Source organism: Spermophilus citellus, assembly GCF_964194105.1.
Source record: "Spermophilus citellus genome assembly, chromosome: 4".
In the NCBI taxonomy this organism is placed as follows: Eukaryota; Metazoa; Chordata; class Mammalia; order Rodentia; family Sciuridae; genus Spermophilus; species Spermophilus citellus.
This window is the reverse complement of record NC_138185.1, coordinates 12,848,185-12,871,433: the sequence shown is the minus strand read 5'-3', so window position 1 is coordinate 12,871,433 and position 23,249 is coordinate 12,848,185. Positions and strand designations below refer to the sequence as shown.

Below are 23,249 nucleotides of genomic sequence, written 5' to 3'. Positions count from 1 at the left end.
AGCACCTGGGGTTCCCGTTGCTTTCCTCTCCCGGGGAGGTGGAGCATTTCTCCGTCTGCACCATGGTGTTTCCTCTCTACACACCCCGTTCTCACCCTCTGCCGTGTGCTGGTCTTTTTTTCCTCTACTTTGGCTCTTTGCCGCTCAAGCAGCAAATATTTCCCCAGGGTTTGGCTCTCTTTCTACATCGATGATGCTGGATTTTTCCAGGTGGACCCAGACACCAGAGCTGGTTCAGTCACTGTTTCCTTTATAGTTCCTGGGCTCTGCCCCTTTTCCTTCCTGTCTGGGGCCACCACTGTGATCTGGAGCTTGGGGAGAAAACTGGCCAGAATCTTGAGGGTGATTTAATGAAAGAGGTGTCTCTTCCTACCTCTTTCTCAGGGATATGGCAGTAGGAAGTGGGGAGCAGGAACAGTTTACAAGGCCTGTGAGGGTCTGGGTGAGAGGAGGGAGTGCCCTGACCATCCAGAACGCCCCTCTGTTGAGTTTCGGTACCCTCACCAAGGCCACAGGCCATGCCGGGGACCACAGAGTAGAGAACCACACTCTTGCCCTGCTCCCCAGGCCTCTCTCTCTGCTGAAGGTGCCCCACTCCTCTCTCCATTCTTCACCCCCTTTCCATGTTCCTAAGACTTGAAAGGGGGCTCTAGAAAGAACTGGAGTTTTCCGTTGCCCTATAACTGAACTTTGGTGGTCATAATCAGCCCACAGCCCATTTGGGGCACCTGGGAGAAGAAAAGGACACACACACACACACACACACACACACACTACTATTTCATATATATAAATATGTCCTTTTGCAGTGCTGGGGATGGAACCTGGGGCCTGGCACAAGCTGGGCAAGCACTCTACCTCTGAGCCCCACCCCCAGCCCTCATATTTTTAAATGACTGGGGAAAATGGGGAGAAGAACGCCTGGAGACCTGGGAGGTGACGTGCGTGGTGACGTGCCAGTCTGTTGCCCTTTTGTCCAGGGCCGTTTACTTGGGTGCTTTAACAGCGAAGTCGAATGACTGGCACAGAAATGTTGTTTCAAGGAAAAGATTGTAAAGTCTGTTCTATGCCAGCCTTTCTCAAGCTGTGTCAGTAGGTGTCAGTAGGTGCCCCAGGCACAGGCAGAGGGCTTCATGGTCAGCTAGTGGGACGAGTGCTAGCTGGAGAGAGTGAACAGGAGGCTCTGAAGGACATATCAGAGCCTTTATTTTGCTTGTGTCCCTTGCAAATCTCTGGACCACAAATATGGCATGGAGGAATTCCAGACTCACCTGGCAACAGAATCCTCCGAGCCTCCTTTTCCTAAGACATCCCTGGGAGCCTACGGAGAATGGGTGAAAGTAAAGAGGGAGTGGAATTTGAGTCCCCTCTTCCAAGTGACTATTCCTCTGGACTTGTGGATGCTGGCTAGCCCTGCCCACTTGGCCCAGCGGGTCCTGTGTGCCTGTCTGGCTGGTCCTGCTAGCTCGTGTGGCCCAGGGCTGATTTTTCTCACAGGTGACACTGATCCCGTGATCAGTTCCTCCTGATGTCAGGCCGGTGCTCCCCTCTTTCCTCCAACACCAGATTCCTTCTGTCCCTCTGGCCTCCAGCGTCTGCTCCACCCCACACTGTGGCTGGGGCTTGTCATCTGCTGGGGTAGCACGGTGCAGGGCCCAGAGCTAGGGACTGCCCTGGCTCCAGCCCCAGCCCTGCTGTTTCTAGCCCTGTGACCCAGGGTGAGTCACCGAGTGTCCCTCATCTGGAAAATGGGGCTGATAATAGTTTCCGCCTCCGAGGGTGGTTGTGCAGGATCAGATGAGCTCATGCAAGTGAAGTGCTTAGTTGCTTAACACGTGCTGGCCACAAGCACAAAGGGAGTGACACATGGTTTCTGGTGACGCTCCCCGTCACCACGCAGGGGGTGCTGTCATTACCATGCCCACAGCACAGGGGGAGGTCCGAGCACCCGGGAGCCTCCAGAGCTCCATATTCCCCAGCCCACCATTCCTGGTGGCTTGGTGGCCTATAGATTCTGTCCACAGGCAAGACACTGAGGGCTGGGGAACTCATCCAGGTGCCATGCATCCCTGGGGGCAAGCTTGGTGTGGTGGCCCTGGTCAGGAAAGAACCACCCCCTCAGAGCGTCAGGGGTACAAGGCCAGTTGGCTGTGTTCTTTTGGACTTTGGGGGATGAGCTGAGAGGCCAGTGAGCCCAGCATTCCTAAAGGCCAGGTGCATGGCTGGAAAACTCCGTGTCCCAGGGTGCTTGCCCCCAAGAGTGCTCATCTGGACCACCTGAAGGCACCCAGCTTCCGGGAGCCTTCCCTATACCTGTCTCCCCACAGCGGAGAGTCCCTGAGGATGGCCCGAGAACGTGCCTTTCCCCGTCAGTCTCTTAGGCAGCGTAGGACTTGTAGGTGATGGCATCCTGGAAAGACTGTGCCCCGTGTCTGGGACATGCAGGCTCTGCTTGGGTCCTGGTCCAGGCCTTCTCATTATTGCCTACACAGCTGAAGGCCCTGGGGGTCTGCATACTGACTGCCCTGGGGACCTTCTTCACTTTGACCCTGGGAGCCTCCCTGCCTTGGATGGCACCTGGAAAGGCCAGGAACCTGGAGAGACTGTGCCAGGGCTGGTAGCACTTGTGCCTGGTCCCCACCCAGGGAGGGAGGAGTCACTAACTTGCTCTGGATGGAAGGAGGGCTCGCTGGTGGTCAGCTGCCCCTCGGTCTCAGTTCCTGCCCATGCCTTGGGCAGGTGGATGTTTCTGGTGACGCTCCCCGTCACCACTCAGGGAGGGTGCTGTCATTACCATGCCCACAGCATGGGGGAAGGTCCGAGCACCCGGGAGCCCTCCAGAGCTCCATATTCCCCAGCCCACCATTTCTGGTGGCTTGGTGGCTCTAGATCTTCTCCCCAGGCAAGACACTGAGGGCTGGGGACCCGTCCAGGTGCCATGGATGGTACCTGAAGAGGCCAGGAACCTGGAGAGACCCAGACCCCCCATTCCCCAGGGCTTCTTCAAGAACTTGACAGTGGCCTGCCGGGAGCCCTGCTCACCAAGGGCTCCAAACCGGGATTGCACAGGCTTCCTGCCCATCTGGCTCTGGTGGAGTCTTGGGCCAGAGGTGCCCTTCTGAGACCACCCAGGAAGCTGTGCTGCTCCCTCTCCTCCCCAGCTGTGGCCCTCCTGTTAGTCACAGCCATGGCCCAGCTGGGCTCCACTCTGGCCAGCAAGCTGACCGCGTGGGAGGGAAGCCTGTAAACCCCCAGGCACCTGCGTCTCCTAGGGAGGCAGCTGGGCAGCACGGCCTCATCCCCTGAGGGCAGCACCTTGGGACTGGGGCTGGTTCCCCACCTGTACCATGGCCTGTGCTCCCACATCTGGGCCAGCCATGTTCTGCACCCCCAGTGGGTGCTGGGGATGGGGGCAAGCAGAGCATGACCAATCAGGGCAGGGAGGAGAGGTGGGTGCCCTTGAGCAGGGACTCCCACGGACTTTGGGTCCTCCACCAAGGGGTGCAGCAGCCGGAGTGGCTCCTGGGGTCCCCTGGTGTGTCCCTGCCTGCCCCTTCATCTGTTCTTAGACACAGCATCACTTGCTCTGCAGGTGGCCTGCAGGAAGAAGAGGGTGGGCCCTGGGGGTTACTGAGCCCTGGGCGGCTGCACGTCTGTGCCCATGACTGTGGGTTTTATTAGCGTTTCTCTGTGATGGTGGTAGATTTATTTAGTTCTCGCAATAACCCTGCCCATGCAGCCCAGTTGTCACTGCCACGTGGGGCAGAAGAGGAAACCGGGGCTGAGAAAGCTGAGTCCCCTGGCTCCCGGGGTGGACCCAGAACACTGACTCCTGCCCCCTCGCTCTTCACTGGAATGTGGTCACCAGGGACGAGGCGTGGGTGGGGTCGAGAGGGCAGTGCCCAGTAGGGTCCGTAAAGTCATCTACACATGCACCCCGCGAATGCTGGGGCCTTCTGACTGTCCTCAATGTCCTCTTCCCTGGGAAGAAAAGATCCTTTTAAAGAGCCCTCACTAGGGCTGGCTTCCTGGAGGACCATCTGGGCAGTGTGAGACTTCCCTGAGCTCCTCTCCCATTAAAAAAAATTAAAAAGTGTTTTTTATGGCCATGTGGATATAAAGATGGTTATAATCCTGGCTGAATTAAACATTAAAACATTTTCTTTGATACTAAAAGTTCATGTTTTGTCTTATGTTTTAAGGGACATTAAAACATTTTCATGGGCCCTCAATGTACATTGGCTTCCGGCCCCGCATATGCTGGGACGGGAGCAGCACAGATCTCTCCTCCACCTCATTTGGTTGTTAGAAACAGCTTCCTGCATCTGACAGCCTCTTGGCCCATGTTGGAATCACATATATTCACTCAACAAACCGCCTAAACAAGACTTAAGCTTCGGCCGTCACGTGGCTCACGATCTTGCAGGAGGGGGCCGTGAATGAGGGGCCACTCTGTGGAGGGGAGGGCCGATGCTGTGCCCACTGTCCTGCGTGCTGTTCGAGGGTTTCCTGCTGCTCTCCTGGGGCCGATTTCCACCTCCAGAGCCCGCTGTGGGTGATGAAGACCTCTGGAAGCTTGTGCTCCTTGGATCCCAAGAAGAGAACTCTAGCATCCCATCCTGGCTCATGGGGTCACCTCCCCACTCGCCCTGTTCACAGAAGAAATCACTGGGAGGTGCAGGAAGGTGGCGCCTATCAGCCTCTCTGATGAAGAAGATGATCTGGTGGCCCCGCCTGCCCCCCTCCCTCTTCCTCAGGGACCCCTTCTGCAGCACCTGCAGGCGCATGCTCTATGCGGCACAGCTCCAGGCCAGGAGGCATCTTCTCCCCGCCCCACCGCTGCCTCTGGAAGTGGGCACCCTGTGCACAGCCAAGCCTCTGTCCTCTGGCGTGGGAGAGCATGTGTCCCGCTCCTGGACCCTGGCAGATGTGCCTGGGTGCAGAGGGGTCCACGGGCCACGCAGTTCAAGTGTGGTGGTCGGGGAGGACGCGGAGGTGAGCCGCTGGCTCATGGCTGTGCACACCCGCCCTTCAAGCGGCTGCTGACGCCCGCCCCTGGGCAGCTGGCCCCCAGGTGCCTTCGCCTTGTGATTTCTTCACTTCCTGTTTGTCCAAAAGCCGGAGAGGGAGCGGGAAAAAAAAAGCCCGATGGCCCAGCAGCTGGGGTGGGTCCTTCCAGCGCCGGGTGGGCAGCGGTGGCGAGGACGGAAGTGGGTCACGGGGCCAAGCAGATGTCACAGTGTTAACTGTGTTCTCACTTGTCACTCGGGCTTTGGTTCATGGAGACGGGTGGTTGGACTTGAAGTGTTTCCCACCGCTAATGAGGAACACTTTTATGCTGGGGCCTCGGAGGGGCAGCTGGTGGCCTCGGGCCTGGAAAACAAAGGGACCAGAGGAGAGCCAAGACGCTGCCCTCTCTGGGGTGGGCTGTGTCCCCTCTTGTCCTGAGAGGCTCCGGTTGTGCTTCCTGCCTGCTCTCCGGGATCTTTCCCAAGAGCTTGGTGGCTGCCCCGGGCTGGGCCACTGCTCGGCCCGTGGGGCTGAGGTGTACCTGCTGGACTCTCCTAGACCCCTGTGTCCGCCTGCCTCAGCTCTCCGTGAGCCTTCCCTCAATGCCACGGCGGATCTTCCTACTGCTGGGGCCTCCGCAGGCACCCCACAGCCAGCCTGGAATCCTTTCTGGATTGGGGGGCCCTGTGCCAATATCCGCCTGGACTCATTGACAGATGGTGCGGGGGTGAAGTGTGTAGCCTCGCGTCAGCTCGTCTCTGCCCCTGACGAGTGCAGGCGCCCTAGGCAGCCTTCATGCCCATGACTTTGTCCTCCCCTGTTGTGAACGTGGGTCACAAGTCACAATTCTTACTTTGAACATGCTTAGCACAGTGCCTGGCACTGAGAAAATGCCCAGGAAATGGTTTTTATTTTCGTCGAGGACCAGCAATAGAGAGACAGACGGTACCCAGAGGGCCCAGACGTGCGTGATAGAACACGGGCGTGTCCCAGCTCAAGACAGGGACGGTTTCTTCCATAGGCTGGAAGCAAATTGGTCAAAGGTTGGTTGGCAGGGAGCTGCCAGTGTTTTTGTGGTGCCCAGGGTGGGCATCGGAGGCTTGGAGGGTCGGGCGTCTGCCTGCACAGCAGTAGCCTTGGTGGGAAAGCAGACTCTGGTACCCACCATGTGCGCTGGCGGTATTCCAATAAAACTTTATTTGAAAAAGCAGGCGGTGGCTGGATGTGGCCTGACCCCCTGGGCCAGTCATCAGCGCCAAGCCTGTGCCCTTCTGGCCCACCATCCTGAATGTCTTGTCCTGGGGCACTTCACTCACCCTCGGCAGGAGGGCTGCCTCCTTGTCCCCAAGGATGGAGGAAGGCAGGATCTGGTGGGCAGGGTAAAGGACATTTCTCAATCCCTGTGGCTGCCTTTTAGGAGGAAGACACTTCCAGAATCCTGCAGTCCCAGGCCCCAGAGGCAGGGAAGGGTGGGAGGGAGAGCGGGGCCAGGCGGGGCACAGAGTGTGGTCCACAGCTCACGCACCTCTTTGGATCAGGCCTCTGCACTCAGACTGAGCCACCAGGCGAGGGCCCCGCACATGGCTTCCCTCGACCCTAAAGAGTGGAAATGTGAGACACCCGGAGCGTGCAGAGGCAGAGGGGGACAGGTGTGTGGGAGACAACTCCCGCTCCAGACCAGAAGAAACGAAGGGGCGGTTCCCTCAACGGCCTGTGCCCAGCTGTCTCTGATGATCATCATCAGAACTGGAAGGAGCCCCAAGACCTCACCTGGTGAACGGCTAAGCAATGTGTCCATGCGTAGCATGGGACACCCTCGGCCATGCAGAGGACGAACAGGGGCACTCGGGACCACGTGGATGGACCTCAGAGTCGTCATGCAGACCGATGTCAGCTGACACAGGGCTTGGGGAGTCCCAGCATGTGGAATGTCTACAACATGCCACGCCAGGGGGAGGCTCTCCACCAAGACTTTTGCCTCCCAGGGGACACGTAACAAGTTCTGAGGCATTCTTGGTTGTCACAGCCGGGGGTGCTGCTGCTGAGCCCCCTGCTATAGTGCCAGGATGGCCCCCCCAGAGCCATCGGGCCTACTGTCCCTGGAGCCCACCCTCTCTGGCTTGTGTCCTCCCTGTCCCCAGGTGAGCCAGACCGTCCTCAGGCCTGGCATTTGTCTCTGTTCTGATTTTGTGCCTGTTGCTGCTGTGCCACTCACATGCAGCTGGTCACGTGACACTGGGCTCAGTTCTCCTGGGCGCGTGCCGAGGAGCTCTGGTGGGTCACGTGGGCATGACACGGTCAGCTTCTGGGGGAAATTGCCGGCCTACTTTCTGTGTCCCTGTCTTTGGTGAAGGTAAGTGAACCACTGCCAGGTGTCTTTCAGCCACACCTGCTGAGGGTCTGCTCCTGACCAGGCCCACCATGGCCTGCACCTACGTGCCCTGTCCTCAGCCGCTTAGAAAGGGGCAAGCATGGCCCCAAACATCGGCGTGGACTCCGTCACTGGGGGAGGTCATTCATCTTGCTGGCCGGCTCGAATGTGCCGCTGGTCTGACCATGACCTGGTGACATCATGAGAGACCCTGCCTCTCTGCTGCTCCTTCTGCTGGTCAGCTTTTGTTGATCCTGCTCTCCCTGTGGTTGCTAGGTGGTGGCTGATCCTAGGACTCCCTCCATTTCTCTTCCCTCAGTCCTGTTTGTAGAGAGAAAATTACTTCTGAAAGTTAGAGTGGAAAGTTTCCAGAAAAGAAACTTCCAGGGCACTTCTCTTGCATTCACTGACTGAATTGGGTCACATATTAATCCCTGAGCCAGTGACTGTACTAGAGGATTAGTGGCCTCTTATTAAACCTCAGTCCCACCCGTAAGGCCAGGTGGAGTCGGCTTTCGGCACAGCTGCCTCAGTGAAAAGGGGTTGGTTACCAGGAAAGGGACGGGCAGGGCTTTTGCAGATGAGGAGCTCGAGGCCCTGCGGGCAACGTGTCCAACCCTTGTCGATCTCCTCTGTCCCCTGACCTGCTGTCGCTCAGTGGAGCCTGTGGGTCCCTGGCCAGGTCCTCCCACGGTGCTGTGGACTCCATTCCCAGCACTGGGACTTAAGGTGTCTGGAACGGCACCAGGTTTTCAGGTCAGGCATTTTTATTTTGCTCTAAAATCCTTCCAGGGGGGAAGCATAATTCCTAGGGGCTCAGCTTTAATGGTTTCTTTTATAGAATCATTCGAGTTATAGGTGGATGAACTCAAGGAAACCCTGCTTAAGAATGCAGGACAGCCGGCGCTAAGAGGGGTGGAGGCCAGGCCACGGGGGACGGAGCGGGTTTGTTTCTTTAAACATGAGCTGTTAAAAAGCCAAAGTGAACCCCTGGTGCTGATCTGGTCTTGAGAGATTTCCTTGACTCCTGGCCCGTCTGGGGGACTCCAGGCAGAGTTAATTCCAGATGTGGATGGGCCAGGGCCCTATGGAGACATTGTTCTTGTGGCCTTGACTCCTCTTGCCTGACCTTGGGGCATCCTAGCTTCAGTGGTCAAGAGTCCTCGAGAAGCCGGGCGCAGTGGTGCATGCCTATAATCCCAGAGGCTCAGGAGGCTGAAGCAAGAGGATTGAATGTTCGAGGCCAGCCGCAGCAACTTAGTAAGATTCTGTCTCAATTTAAATAAATAAATAGGAATTAGGGTGTAGCTCAGTGGTAAAGTGCCCCTGGGTTCAATCCCCAGCATCAGAAGAAGCAGAAAAAAGATTCCAGATTCTCGGTCAGCCTGACTTGGGTTCAAGTTCTGCACTGTGGCTCCAAGTTGTGTGTCCCTGGGGGCAGCACTCCGCCTTCCCAGCTGTCCCCATGTTAGGTAGGCTTTGTCTTCATCGGATGCTTCTTTCTCCCCTTGGAACTTGTACCCCACCCCAGACCTGACACTAAATACAATTTCCAATGATCTCGTCGTTGTCCCAGCCCAGAGACTGACAGTCGGTGCCCAGGCCCTGTCTCAGGCTGTCAGCAGAGGATGGGACACGGGGATCACTTCCTCCACCGGATGATCCCATCCCCTCCTGGTGTCCCCTTCCTCCTGCCGGGATTCTTCTGGAACCTTCCTTTGAGGTCTTCCTGTGCAGTCTCTCCATATGCCCCCACCTCTTTGTGGAAGAGAAAGAGCCCCTGGGCCCAGCTTGTTCAGACACACGCTGTCCCTGGGCAAGCTCATCGCCTCTCCTTTAAACCCCTCGCTGGCCCCGCCTGCGGCCCTCGCTGGCATTTGACAGCTCCTCTGAGCTCCGCACGTGCACTGTGCCCAGAGGTTGGCTTTGAACGCAGGTGGCTGGCCTGAGCCTCCCCAGGCCAAGCGTCTCTCTTTGGCTGGATCCATAGCCACACTCCGACTGGGACCTTTGGCCACCTGCCTGGCTGCTCCCCTCGGGTGTAGGGACTCCAGACAACGTCCCCTAACCCAACGACTTCCCTCTCCACTGCCCAGCCCTGCCTTGCTTTCCCCGCCACGGCAAACGAGCGGCCTTCCTTTCTCGGGTCCCCAGGGAGCGTCTTGTCTCTGGTCTCCACATCCTTCAGCACGTTCCGGGAGGTTCCTTTTCAAGACACCCAGAACCTGCCCTCCTCTGCTTGGGACGTCATGTTCTAGTTGAGATGTTTCCATTAGGGACACTGGGTGAAGGGTAGGTGGGACCTCCTGTGGATTTTCCCCAACTTTCAGTGAATCTATACTTATTTAAAAACAAAGAGTGAAAATAAATTCCAGATATGGGTTTAAAAAACGAACCTGGGGAATCCGACCATTTCTTACGGACCACTCAGCGCCCAGGCTGGGCCTTCTTCACCTCTGTCTGGGTGGTTCCTCCACCTCTTCCTCTTCCCTCTGCTCCTGTCCTTGATCTCTGAAGTCCAGTCCCCAGGGACAGACCGAGGTGGTCTTGTAAGAAGCGGTGTCTCCCACTCAGGCAGTGCCTCGGTGGCCTCCCTGGGCTGTGGGATCACAGTTCCACAGCCTGGGTGGCTCAGAACAGCCTGGCTTTGTTCCCTCACTGCTTGGAAGACCCACGTCCGTCACCGGGGTGTCCGCAGGGGGATTCCTTCCCAGGCTCCAGGGAGGGATGCTTCCGTGCCTCCCTGCTGAAGGTGCTCCCGGCAACCCCAGCGTCTGGCCCGTCTCCCTCCCTGGTGCCTGTGCCTCTGCCTTCACCTGGCCTTCCCAGGAACAGCCTGTTGGATCAAGGCCCATCTGGCCTAGTTTGGCCTTTCCTTGAATTACATCTTAAATTTCCAAATCGTCCTCTCCTGAGGCTCTGGTGGGACCACTGCTGGCCCCGGTGGACAGTCAAGGCAAAAGCTTGCTGCTGCCCACAGGACCAACACCATCGGGGCTCCTGCTGCCCCTGCCCACTATCCACCCCCCTGCAGCCCTCACCCGTGGCCCTCTGCCCACCTCCAGACAACTGCCTCTGGGCTCCCTCTGTCTGGAGGGGTCTCCTCCTCATGGTCCTCAGCTCTCCACTCCAGTGGTCTCTCTGCAGTCGTTAGGGCTGTTGGAAGCTGTGCCCACCCTTCTTGGCACAGAACAGGAATGCCCCCCTCCAAATTAGGTTGACTGTGTGACCCACTTTGGCCATGGAACTGTGTGGTGACCACGCAGACCTGGAGCTGCCCTGTGTGGTGGTGTGCACCAGGGTAGTGGGCAGGAGCTTGCTGCTGTCCACGTAGCTCTGAGTGGGACTTAGATGCACCTGGCGTGGGACCCTCTGCCAACTGCAGCCTGCCCCTCCCCTGCCCGTTTTCCTCCACACCTACCGGTCCCACTCAGTACCCAGGGGGTCCCTCGGCCGCCTCCCCCCTGTGCAAAGTCAGGGAATGGGGGCTTTTCTCTTTTGCTTGTAGCTGCTTCCAGGCTGCTAGGACAGTTCCTGGCCCGGGGTTGGCTGCGGCCAGGACTGGCGGGTGGCAGAACCATGGATGAAGGGGAAATGATGTCTGCAGCACGGAGCTGCCCTGTCCCTCCTGGAACCCACCGTCTGTGCGTCTGGCTGCTTCCTCCCTAGGGCAGAGCGTCAACCCCAAGCTGGCGGGCCTGATCGGGCGGCACGGGCCCCAGCATAAGCAGCCCTTCATGGTGGCCTTCTTCAAGGCCACCGAGGTCCACCTCCGCAGCATCCGGTCTACTGGGGGCAAGCAGCGCAGCCAGAACCGCTCCAAGACGCCCAAGAACCAGGAGGCTCTGAGGATGGCCAGTGTGGCAGGTACGTCCAGGGTGGGTTGGAGCAGGTACCTGAGGACCCCAGGGCCCCACAGAGCCCCGGAACGAGAACCACTCCAGATCAGTGTGGGAGCTCCACAGGCGGCTCCGGAGCACACACAGCCAGAAGCAGACCCACATCCTTGCCTGCCCAGAGCCTACCAGCTTGATTATTAATAAAGCTAATAAATCAACTTAGAAATGCAAATGGAAAAGCATTAGCATAGCATGATGCAAATTTGTCCTTAGAGAAAACAGCGGCCACACTGACACCTCGGAAGGGGAGTTAGGAAGACAGGCAGTGGGCGTGGGTGGGAGGGGAAACGGAGGGAGCTGTTGGCTGTATCTTTCACTTATTTCCTAAAATGAAAAATATTGAGAACTTGTGACCAATTTGATTCCTTGAAAAAATAATATGGGTGGAAAGTGTTTTTGTATATTATTTGGTATACTTTTAGGTTTGTTTGAAATGTTTCATTACTATAGGAAAAAAATTAAAAATAGAGACACCTGTAAAAATAGAGACACCCAGAACCTCCAGAGGCTGAGTCAGGAGAATCTTGAGTTCAAAGCCAGCCTCAGCAAAAGCGAAGTGCTAAGCAACTCAGTGAGACCATGTCTCTAAATATAAAATAGGGCTGGGGATGTGGCTCCGGAGTCAAGTGCCCCTGAGTTCAATCCCCACCACCCCCTCCCCCAAATAGAGGTAATATCTTCATTAAAAGAAATTCAAAGATTAATGAAAGTACTAAATGTAAGGCATCCCCAAAGGACATTTCTAGGGGTGGCAGCATTCAGATCCTTGCTATAGAGCGGGACAGTTTTTAGCACATGAGGTTTTACAGTTCTTGAGGCTCCGAGACTCCAAGGCTTCCTATTTTACAGAGAGATAAACTGGGGCTCAGTTTAAGTTAAGTAACTTGTCCAAGGGCACGGAGTAAGTGGCAGCCCTGGGATTGAGCCCCAGGAGCAGGCTGGCTGTCCACTACACTGGAACCACGTCCCTGTTTAGAATTGCCTGGAGATATCTGCCTATCCTAGATGAGCCTTAGTGTCCCCAGTAGTCCTCTTGAGGGGTTTTGGCGATTCCCCAGGCATTTGCCAAGTCCATGCATGAGCCTGTCCTTGTCTGGGGCTTTGGGAACATGGCTGGCTGGCACATGGTCCCTTTCCCCACAGGCTGACTGGACAGTTGGACACTGATGGTGTCTGGTGGCGTAGGTTGCTGGAACCCAGGATGGTACATCTTGATCTTGATTTAGGAGCCAGAATTGCCTTCCCAGCCCTGTGGTCACCTGTGGCCACCCCCACCCTCACCCATCTCATGCTCCCCTGCACGTGGAGTGGTCCCTGTGCTGGTAGGAGACGCACCTTTATTTTCTCCCAGACTGAAAGGAAAATGTCAATTAACATCTCTAGCAGACGGTTTCCCAGGGACTGTGGTGGCCACCCAGATCCTTGGAGCCCAGGTTATGGCTGAAAAAAAAAACCAAAAACCTCTGAGCCCCACTTTCCAGGTGACCTGAGCCAGGGAGAGCAGGTGACCTCTGGAAGCTGGAGAAGGTGGTAATGGACTCTCCCCAGAACCCCCAGAAAGAAGACAGCCCATGACACTTAGACTTCAGCTGGCGGCTGTGCTGGACTTAACTCCTGTGCTGCCAGATGGGCAGTTAGCGTGACCTGGAGCTGCCCTGTGTGGTGGTGTGCACCAGGGCAGTGGGCAGGAGCTTGCCGCTGTCCACATAGCTTTCTCCTTTGCTGATGGGCTGGGTGTCCCCCTGAGCTCAGCTCCCAGAGCTGGGACCCTGGTGGCTGCCAGGAACAGTCTGAGGCACAAACCTGCCCTGGTCAGCAGCTGTGGCAGCTGGGGCCTCTGAGCACACTCCCAGGCCTGGGATGGTCCATGGAACCACCCAGAAAACTGGGGTGTTTAGAGGTCTCATGGCGAGGCGGCAGCAGCGCCCCCCCCCCAACCCAGCTCCCATTGCCAGTGGCCCCTTCCGCCTCACCCAGCCCATCCTAAGGTTCATTTTACTTTCCCAGGGAGAGGCAGCCTGCTGGGCTGAGGGGCACTTTTGAGAGCAGGACTTCCTGACCCCAGTGGGCTTCAGTGGCCCAGGTGGCTCTGAGTGTGTGCAGGGTTGTGCTTAGACTCCATTCATGCCCTTTTTTTAGGTTTCTTGAAAGGGTCTGTGATTTGCTAAATCAAAGATCACCTGATCTGTTCCTTCACATCAGGGGCTCCTCTGAGCTGGGCCTTAGGGCTGGGGCTCAGTGGGGAAGCTCTCCAGGCCGGGCAGGAGGCAGGCATCATTATCACCCTGTGTGAGGAGAGGCCCAGGATGGAGGACAGTGATGTGGGACTCCAGCCCATGCCAGGGGCAGGCAAGGCTTCCCCTGGGAAGTGAGGAGGAGGTGCTGAATGTGGCCAGGCTGTCCCCAGGGTTTGGCCAGGCAGTGGGACCTGCAGCTGCAGGGCCCGTGGCGGAGGCTCCCTGGCATGCTTGAGGCCGTGTGGCTGGGGCAGGTGAGGAGCAGGTGTGGATCCCCCCCTGCAAGCTGCAGCTCAGGTTTGAAATTCAGCCCAAGAACATGGAGAGGTTTCTCAGAGCTCCACGCTATGTGCAGTGGGGTGGGAGATGGTTCTGGCTGCTCTGAGGAGGGTGAGTGGGGTGGGACACGGGGCTTCAGCCAGGGCCTGGGGGCTTGGCCGAGGCTTGTACATCCTAGCAGGCTGGAAGTGCTGGCACGTTCCACCCCAGCAGGCTCTGTCCTGGAGCCCTGTCAGAATGAGGGGGCAGGAAAGAGGCCTCGAGGTCCTGGCCTCCCAACCCGATTCTCCAACAGATCCTCACCAAGTGTCCAGGAACGGGGCCCTCACTCCCCATGGGGCAGCTACTCCACCTGCCACTTCCCTCCTTCCTGTGGATTTCAACTCCCTGGCCTTGTTAAAGCTCTTCTAAACACGGCCTGGAAGTTTAATTAGAAAAAAAAAAAATCCCAGGTCTGGGCCCCACCCCAGACTTCATAAGCCAGTGCCCGCCCCCGTGCATGGGCGTGTGTGCCCTGTGTCTTGGAGGTGTGCCCATCTCACGTGATGTGACAGGCCAGGAACCCTGCTATGGGGCCACACAAGCTGAATCCTCTCTCGCACGCAGTTCTTGTGTGTGGGTTGGGGACACAGGCTGCAGCCTGCCGCCTGCCATGGAGCTGTTTGCCTGTGAGCCACCCCCAGGGCCCAACGGCTCTTCAGATGGCGTGCTTGGGTGGAGGACCTGGGCCCTCGCCCCACTTGAGCCCAGTGCCCTGGTGATTAGCCATCTCCACCAGACGACCCGTGGGGGTGGCAGCTGGGTCTGCGCACTGGTCGAGACGTGCTGGCTGCTTGGGCAGGGCCTCGTGGAGGTGGAGGCCACCAGGGCAAGTGGCATGTGCTGCCTCCCACTCTGCTATGTGGGCAAGTGGGACAGGACTGGAGAGCCGGGGGCTGGGAGCCTTGCTTGGCTTTTCTGCTACGAAGTCCTAGTGAGACACAGGAGTTCCAGCCACTTTCTCTGGGGCCATTCGGGATCCCGAGAGACCAGAAGTGCAGAGCAGGTGTCTAGGGTCCCTGATGGTAGTGCCAGTGTCCAGCCCCACAGCATGTCCACAACCCCCTGTTGGGCTTGGGGTTTGAACATTGAGTCAAACTTCATTGCTTTCAGATATGGTTGGGGAAGTGGCACTTGGGCCTAAGGACCACTCCTCTGCTCCTGGCTGACAATGTTGATCTACCCTGGTGCTGAGCCCTCACGTCAGCTCAGGGTCTTCCTTTACTCCGGACACCATGTACTTGGCAATGTCCCAGGCCCGAGCTGACGTGCTCAGACCTCTTTCTCATTTGGGGCACTTCACTCAGGCTCCTTGGCCTGTAGGATGCTCCCCACCTTCTGCCTCGCCCTAGGCAAGAGCGAGGAGGCTGTGGGTGGAGGGAGCTTCCTATGACCCCGCATTGCCACAGCGAGGGTGCTGATGGAGATTTCTGGGCAGCCAGGGGAAGCTGCCTTTCCAGCGCCCTGGGCCCTTCTCCCAGAGTGCCCTTGAGCTCGACCTTTGTACTTTAGTGACAGCCTGGCCCCCACCCACTTCTCACTAACCTAGGATTCCTGTGGATGGTGGGGAGCGGGTGTTGGGGGTGGTTCCCTCTTCATCAGACACCCTCGTGGTGTGCCACTGGTTTGAGGGACACAGCCGTGATACTCAGTGGTTAAAAGGTGTGCCTGTGTGCAGTTCTAAATGTCCCTCGGGTGGGCTGGGAGCGTGGTACGATCCTCTGTGTGAGAGCCCTGGCGAACTGCTGCCAACACTCAGGCAGCTGGCCTGGCGTGGAGGTGGCCACTGGAGCCGGCGGCTGGGAGAGCCCCCGGCTGGGAGAGCCCCCGCTGGCCTGCAGGGCTTGCTGTGTGTCTGGGCCTGCACCTCCAGGGCATCCCCGGGGAGACTCAAGCAGACCACACTGTCCATGGTGGGACGAGCCTGCGCTGGCAGCACCAGTCGGGATGGACTGCCTGCAAATTCAGAACCCCATGTTCCGTGCTCATCAACACTAGAACATGCACTGCCCACAGAACCGAGGGGAGGTTCTGATCCAGGAGCTCAGCAGTGGAATCACGGCCCCAGCTTTAGCACTCCCTGCCCTGCCATCTCAGCAGCGCTTCATCTCAGGGCCCTGGCTACCCAGAGCCATCGGGGCCTCATTATTCTTTTGTTGCCAGGCAATAGGAGAAAGCAGGGCGTCTTCCCATGGGTCTTCCTTAGGATGGAGGGCCCTCTTTGCAGAACCCCCAGGTCCATGGTTTGAGCTGAGCTCCTTGCCCTTCCCGACAGGGCCTGCCTCTGGTGGCAGGACGTGCTGGCGAGCTCAGGCCTGGGTGTCCCAAACAGTCACTGGGAAAGGGGAGGTTGCCATGAGGGGCCAGTACCAGATCTTTCAGGAGGGCCACACTGGGTCCATCAGAGAGGCGTGGGGACACAAGCACCTGAGTCCTATAACCTGGGTCAGGTAACGCAGCAAGCTCTCCCTCACCTCCTGGGCCTGCCCTTTCCCTCCTCTCAGACGTTCTCCAGGCCACCTTGCCCACTGGGACGCTCATTCTCTGGGCCACCTTGCCCACTGGCATGCTCAGCCCCAAGAGCATTAGAGGGGTGAGTGAGACTGAGGCTTTGACCCTCCTTTACATGTGCAGTGTGGACTCGAGGCTTTGGAGATGCAGCGGTGACTTCACAAGGCCTCTTTAAGGAGGTGACATTGGAGCCAAGACTAGAATACACAGTAGGAACCAGACACAGAATGGAGGAACACGCACTGGAGCCTTCGGGCTTTGAGAAACGGCTAAGCACAAAGGCCCCTGTAGGAGCAGCCCGTGGCTGATGGTTCAGGGGTCAGAGCCACCCAGGCCTTCCAGGCAAGGGCCGGAGGTGGACATCACTCTGGGTAGATAGAAAGGTGGAGGATGGGCAGGTCATGGTTAAGGAGAAAGCATGCCCAGCCGCAGGTGGAAGCGGGCGTTCAGAGCGTGCAAGTGCGAGGCATGCGCAGACTCTGCAGTGGTCCCGAGTGCCTGGGCCTGACCTGAGGCTCACCAACGTACGCTTCTGGAAAACCCCGGGGCACTGTGGCTGCTCCTGTGGGAACCGCAGTGGGGTGTGTGCTGGCCATCAGTGTGGTTTGGCTTCTGTCATCTCTTCCTGGTGCTGTGGGGGGACTCTGTTCCAGGTGTTTCTGCACACCTCTTGCCTCCCAGATGGAAGAAAGTCTAGGGGTGCTCTGACCTCACTCCTAGGCCGCACAGTTGAAGCAGACCCCTCTGAGCAGGGCTGTGCAGCCAGGTGGGGTTGCTGTGGGGTTTGACCCCTCGTGGACCCCAGGCACATGCCAGCATTCCCTCAGGGAAGCCAGTGTCCAGAGGGGTCCTGAAGGTGCTCTGGCTGAGCTGGTGAGGGAGAGGAGGGGCCGGGCACCTCCCCTGGCAGGGACCTGTGTGGGCAGCACCAGGCCAGATCTCCCAGCCGCCCCCCGGCTGGAGTGATCAGGCTCCCACTGCGTCACGCGGAGGGACGTGAGCGCGTGTGCTTTCCTCCCTGGGTGCTGCTCCTTCATCTCTTCGGCCACACAGAGAACAGCAGCAGTGACCAGAGGCAGGCCTGCAAGAAGCATGAGCTGTACGTGAGCTTCCGTGACCTGGGCTGGCAGGTAAGGGCCCCGCTGCGCTCCCTGGGGTAGCGCCCCTGTGTGCACAGGAGTCACAAACCTCATCCTGCTGCTCAGGCTCCAGGTGGCACGTGGCCTAACTAGGGAAGAGGCTGCGGGCCAGGGTCACGGGGATGTCCCAAGAAACCCCCAACAGAAATGTGAGCCTCAACCCAGATCCAGGAGCCCCAACACTGTGGACTCTGAGCCTCATGGCCCTCCTGCCCCTCATTCCCATCCTGTGACATCTGTTTCTTTGTCACATGGCTGGGCCCTGTGTTAGTGGGCGGGATCCCCTCTGCCCACCACTCCTCCCCTCCCATGGTTCCACGGGGCTGATCCCTCTGGAGCCATTGTGGGGAAGGGTCCTGCAGGCCGGCAGGCGTCCTCCACAAGTCCTGATGGTCACTCACCCAGCACCTCATGGACACTCGTGAGTGTCCACAGCCCCTGGGCCTGCTGTGGGTGCTGAGGTGCAGCCAGGAACCTGGTCATGTGTCTGTCCCACGGAGGTCATGCACTGACCCAAGATCCCTGGGCAACTCACAATGTTGTTCAGCCCGTGGGGAGCTTACAGTTCAGTGGGAGAGTCCAGATTCTTCCATGGGGACTGTGCCCAGACACCCACAAGGCAAGGTGCATGCAGCCAGCTGGGCACCCTACTGTGAGTCTATCCTTGGGGCCAGTGACAGCATCCGTGTTCCAGGGAGTGTTGCGGCAGCATCCACACTCCAGGGGTCACGGCTGGAAGATTTTGTGCCCCTGAGAGTCAGTGAGGGGTGCATGGATTGCTGGACAGTGTTCCTGGGCTTGCAGACCCTGGAGGCAGCGTGGGGTGTGTTGCTCACGGAGCTGTGCACACAGGTGGTGCACACTGCTGGACTTCCCCCACAGTGCTGGAGGGTCACTGGCCTCTCCTCCAGGCGGGTACACCCAGGCATGGAGGGTTGGCTTACAGTAAACTGTAATGTGTCATCACCTGGCAGGGACAGTCGGTTCTTGACTGGTCCCCAACACTAGAGTCCTCTCTGCTGTGCCACCTCCTGTCCAGGAGCACAGCCCTGGCTCTGCCTGCCCTCTGGTGACTCTGTTTCTTTCTGCTGGGGCTACAGGCTGCTCTTGTTCCTCCTGCCTCTTCTGGACCCCCCTGTTTGGGGGTATGGCAGAGCCCTGAGCCCGTCTGGCCGTGGCCCACGGGAGGGGGGTGTCCACATGGGAGGCAGGGCCCTGCTACTTAGGTTTTCTGTGTGGTTCTGAAAGTGGCCAGCCACTCCCCAGCCGCTGCCCTCTCCTGCAGGACTGGATCATCGCCCCTGAAGGCTACGCAGCCTACTACTGCGAGGGGGAGTGCGCCTTCCCTCTGAACTCCTACATGAACGCCACCAACCACGCCATCGTGCAGACACTGGTGGGTGCCGCCGGGTGCTGTCCAGGGGGTGGTCATCTGGGGCTACAGGCTGTGGGACCTCAGGTCTTGCTGTGCTGCCTCCAAGCCAGAGCCTGAGATGCTATCTGGTGGGCCCTTTGCTCTATAAAAAAGATACTAAAAATTATATTTTATGACTTCATTGGAGTAAAGATGATCATGCGTCTGGATGTGAAGTTCCTTCCTTTGTTCTAACTTTAACAGTAGAACAGGTTCACGAGCTCCCAAAATCTCAGGCGCTGGTTACCATGCCTAACCAAGAAGTGGGCCTGGGGCTGCCCGTCCGTGAGTCTGGACTGTGCTCTTGGGGTCAGATGTCTGTGCTGTGTTGAGACAGTCTTGTCTGCAGGCTCTCTGCCCACCCCAGCGTCTGGCCATCCCTGGGGAGGGGTCAGTTCGAGAGTGTCAGGCCCCTTGACGAGCTCGTGCATTCCTCTCTAGGCCCTGAACATGGGGAGGCAGTCCTTCCAGGGCCTTTGTTGTATTGAGGGTCTAGAGTATGTAGACCCCGTGCCCAGAGCCAGGGGCACTGCTGGGAATAACCTGGAGGGGGTCCCTGGCCTCTGGCTTCATTGTCTAGTGTGGAAAACAGTTCAGTAAACAGATGGGGAGATTTTAGAGGGGAAGAGCGTACCAGGAAGAGGGCAAAGAGGATCATATGGTAGAGAGCTAGGAAGCCCTGGGCTAGTTCACATTCATCCACAGGGTCACTGGGAAGATTCAACATGCTGTTGAGGTCCAAGCTCGTAGCTCAGTGCCCAGCACACAGAGATGCTCAGGACATGCCATTAGCACTACTCTACCCAAATTAGCAAGAGTGTTCAGAGATAGGCACTTTGTTCTTTAGCTTGGAATCCCAGGTGCAAGGACCTCTGGCTCCCTGCCACCAAGGCTGACTGGGCTTTCCCTGGCAGCTGGTCATGCACCTGGCTGCAGTGCTACTGGTGACCCGGAGCCCACCGCCAGGGCTGCTCCCTCTGCCGGCTGCTGCTTGATCCTGGGCTTCATGCCTATGCTGCGACCTGCTTCTCTGCTCATCCTGGCCGGCGAGTTCAGTCCTGGAGAACAGCTCATCTGGTCCTTTCATCTGGTCCCTTGGGGGCAAGAGCTTTTTTTTTTTTTTTTTTTTTTTTTAAGTATGTGTTTTCCAAAGCCTTTTCTTCCCTGGATTATAAACTCGAAAGCCTTTCTCGGATTGAAGATCCTTAGCTGGAAGCGGAACGGCCCTCCCCTGCTGGGCCTGGGCCTGGAGCGTCTTGCTGCAGGGAAGGACTGCCTCAGTGCTCTTCCAGCCCTCCCTTCATGGCCCATGGGACAGGGTCCTGGTGGCCTCAGTCAGCATCTCACCGGAGTTCTTAAGATGAAAAGGGGCTCTCGAGTGACAGTGAGATGATGCTCTGTGGTCATGCTTAAATGAGGGTGATTCCCGGTCCTCAGGGAGTCCTGGGGGATGCTCACAGAGGAATGGGATGATGTCTGGGGTTTGCTTTAAAAATCATTCAGAGTGCAGGGTGGGGGAGGGAAAGATGGACAAGGGCCCATCCTCGAGGATGTAGGAAGCCATGTCAGGCCCGAGCCTGGAGGCTGTGGGCAGAGGCCCAGGTTTCTGCATGTTGGCCTAGCATACCTCCTGTACTTGTGATCTAGAACATTCTAGAATAGCTCCATCTCTGGCCTGTCTTGAGCACTGGCCACATCCTTTGACCTGCGGTCAGCTTGGGTTGAGTGGCAGCCTCTCCCTTCGCTTTGCCCCAGCTCCCCCTCTCCCTGTGGCCTACTCTGGGCTGACTTGGCTGGTTAGTGGCATCATGTGGTCTCTGCAGGCATTTGGGGGTTTATTTTGCTCCTGTTCCAACCCATGCTCTGCCCAGGTCCTGATGCCCACAAGCAGGAGAAAGCACTTTCAGTGGCAGGACACAGAATACCTGGCCCCAGACGGCCCATCCTGCTCCTGGCATAGCAGCTGTATCTTGTGAGGATGCCCTGTGCTGTGGTCCCCTTATCTGCAACAGGGGGACAGTCCCAGAGCCAAGGGAGTGTGTGTAATGTGCTTAGGTCAGGGTCTTCTTGCTAATGTCATGTGGGTCATCTTGCCCAGGCAGTAGATGTCCCTTAGGGAGAGATGAGGGCCAGGCCCGCCCCTCACCACGGGCCACGTTGGGTGTGTTGCAGGTCCACTTCATCAACCCGGACACAGTGCCCAAGCCCTGCTGTGCCCCCACCCAGCTCAACGCCATCTCCGTCCTCTACTTTGATGACAGCTCCAACGTCATCCTGAAGAAATACAGAAACATGGTGGTCCGGGCCTGTGGCTGCCATTAGCCCCTCCTGGAAGCTGAGCCTCTGGGGCCACGTTTTTCTGGATCCGCTGTGTCACCTGCCCAGTATCTCTCACCGCCTGCCTTGGTTAGGAGCCAACGGACCAGCTGCCTCTTTTGAGACGTTCCCTTCCCCTCCCCAGTTGTAAAGGTGTAAGAGTCTCAGGGTTGGAGTGCCAAGTGGCTGTGGATCAGTTTTGCCTCCGCAGCCTCCTGTGGACAAGCTCCTACAAGCTGCTGCAGGCAAAACCTAACAGGAAAGAATCTCCACAAGGAAGATCTCGCAGCCACAGTCATGGGCTGTGCCGTCCCCACGGTGCTCCGACTCGTTGACTCTGGAGGCAACGAGGAGACCAGGAGACCATCCGCCAGGCCACCAAACAGGGAGGAAGGCATGGCCAGGGGTGGGCCCTTGTGGCTGAGCTGAAGGAAAACTGGTGGGAAGGTCCTGTAACAAATGTCACAATAAAGCCAATGAATGCAAACGGCTAGGACGTTACAGATATGTTTTCCTCAACAGTCTATCCCCATTTCTTGATTTATTCTGACTTCATAGAAGCTGTGGCCACTGGAGGGTGGGAAGTCCCCAGTTCCATTCCTGTTTCAGTCCGAGCCTGCAGGGCCCCATGTTTACCCAGATCTGCCCCAAATGCAGCTGGAGGGAAGGACCAGGAGCACCCGGAAGTGGCCATGTTGGCCCAAAGGAGAAGGTGTGCTGTGGCAGGGATGGACTTGGTGACTGGTTTCCCCTGTGAGGATGGAAGTAGGGCAGAATTGGGCTGCACCCTGAGGTTGGGAAGCACAGAGGAGACGAGTCCGCCGGCCTGCGGGGAGCAGAGTGTGCTCCTCCTCTGAGTGGACCCGTGCTCCTCTCTGAAGCCGGGCCTGCGGGGGCACTGTAGCTTCCTCTCTTCACTTGCTGACCCCTCTTAGAGGGCTCTGCAAACAGACTGTCTCCTTGAAGTAGGTGAGAGGCACCTAGTGGGAGGGCTGAGAGGCTCAGGTGCGCTGGACTCCAGCTGCCAGCAAGAGGGTGACCTCCCGAGCATGTATCCTGCTGGGGTGACAGTTCTCACATGGTTCTTGGTGCACACCCCACCTTTGCCTTGGCCGATGGGCCCCCCAAATGCTGTTCACAAGTTTCCAGCTGCAAATGCAAGGCCGTGGGGAGGGCGTTTCCTGCCCCTACAGGAAGGGGAGAGCTGTCCAGGCAGCACCCGTGGCCCTGCAGAGCCCAGGCTGGTGAGGAGCTCGGTCCTGTGCCTCCTGGAAACATCGGCTCTGCTTTTCTTTTTTCTTCTTCAGTAGCTTGGGCTGCAGCCTTTGCTGCCTGGTTGTTGGGGGAAGAGTGTTTTTGTTGCAATTTGCTTTGTTTAAAGGCAGAGCAAGGGCTTTTGTGTGACTCCCTCTTGGTTCTCGATGCGGCTCCCGGCCTCTGGTGAGCATGGTGTACACTTCGACCTGTAAATAGCTGTGATGAGACAAAGAAGTTATTTATTTCTACCTGAAGCTCTTCTGAAACCCTCCTCGCCGCTCTCCCTCGGGACCGTGAGCGCTGGCCTTCTACCTGTATGTCTTCTTATTTAAGACTATTTATTAACCGTTGGATCAATGTACCCACGGCTGTGGCCGAACAGTCCTCAGTGAAAATTCTGTACAAAGAGACAAAATAAAAAGGGTTTTGATTTGTAATAAAAGGAGACGTTTGGTTCTGGTTCTCGGGCTGCGTGTCTGTGCGCACCGCTTTCCCTCTGCGCTCCTGGACGGCGGGGGGCTCTCCAGCTGCTGAGGACCTGGCCTTGGCCTGGCTGCAGGGGTGTGGGGTGCGCTGTTTATCACACAGGCCTGGGGGCAAGGCGCTGGCTCTTCAGTGTTTGGTGCAGCTGTGTGGGCTCCGGGAGGGACACGGAACCAAACAGCAAATGTGCATTTGGTCGTCGGGGCCGCGGAGATCCTTGGTTGGATTATAGCTCAGCTGTCAGCAGCTGTTTCGAAGAGGCAGGGGGTAAATTAGCTGTGTTTACTGCTCACA

General features: G+C 57.7%; 1 protein-coding gene across 1 annotated transcript in view; it reads left to right on the top strand.

Annotated features, from left to right (window-relative positions):
• Positions 1 to 22,885, top strand: part of BMP7 (bone morphogenetic protein 7) — a 71,365-nt gene extending 48,480 nt beyond the window's left edge. The window contains exons 4-7 of the mRNA XM_081288732.1: positions 11,051 to 11,248; positions 17,400 to 17,476; positions 18,771 to 18,881; positions 21,072 to 22,885. Coding sequence (XP_081144858.1) covers positions 11,051 to 11,248; positions 17,400 to 17,476; positions 18,771 to 18,881; positions 21,072 to 21,221 — 536 coding nt within the window. The 3' untranslated portion in view covers positions 21,222 to 22,885. The remainder of the gene's footprint in view (positions 1 to 11,050; positions 11,249 to 17,399; positions 17,477 to 18,770; positions 18,882 to 21,071) is intronic.
• Positions 22,886 to 23,249: the final 364 nt, after the last annotated feature.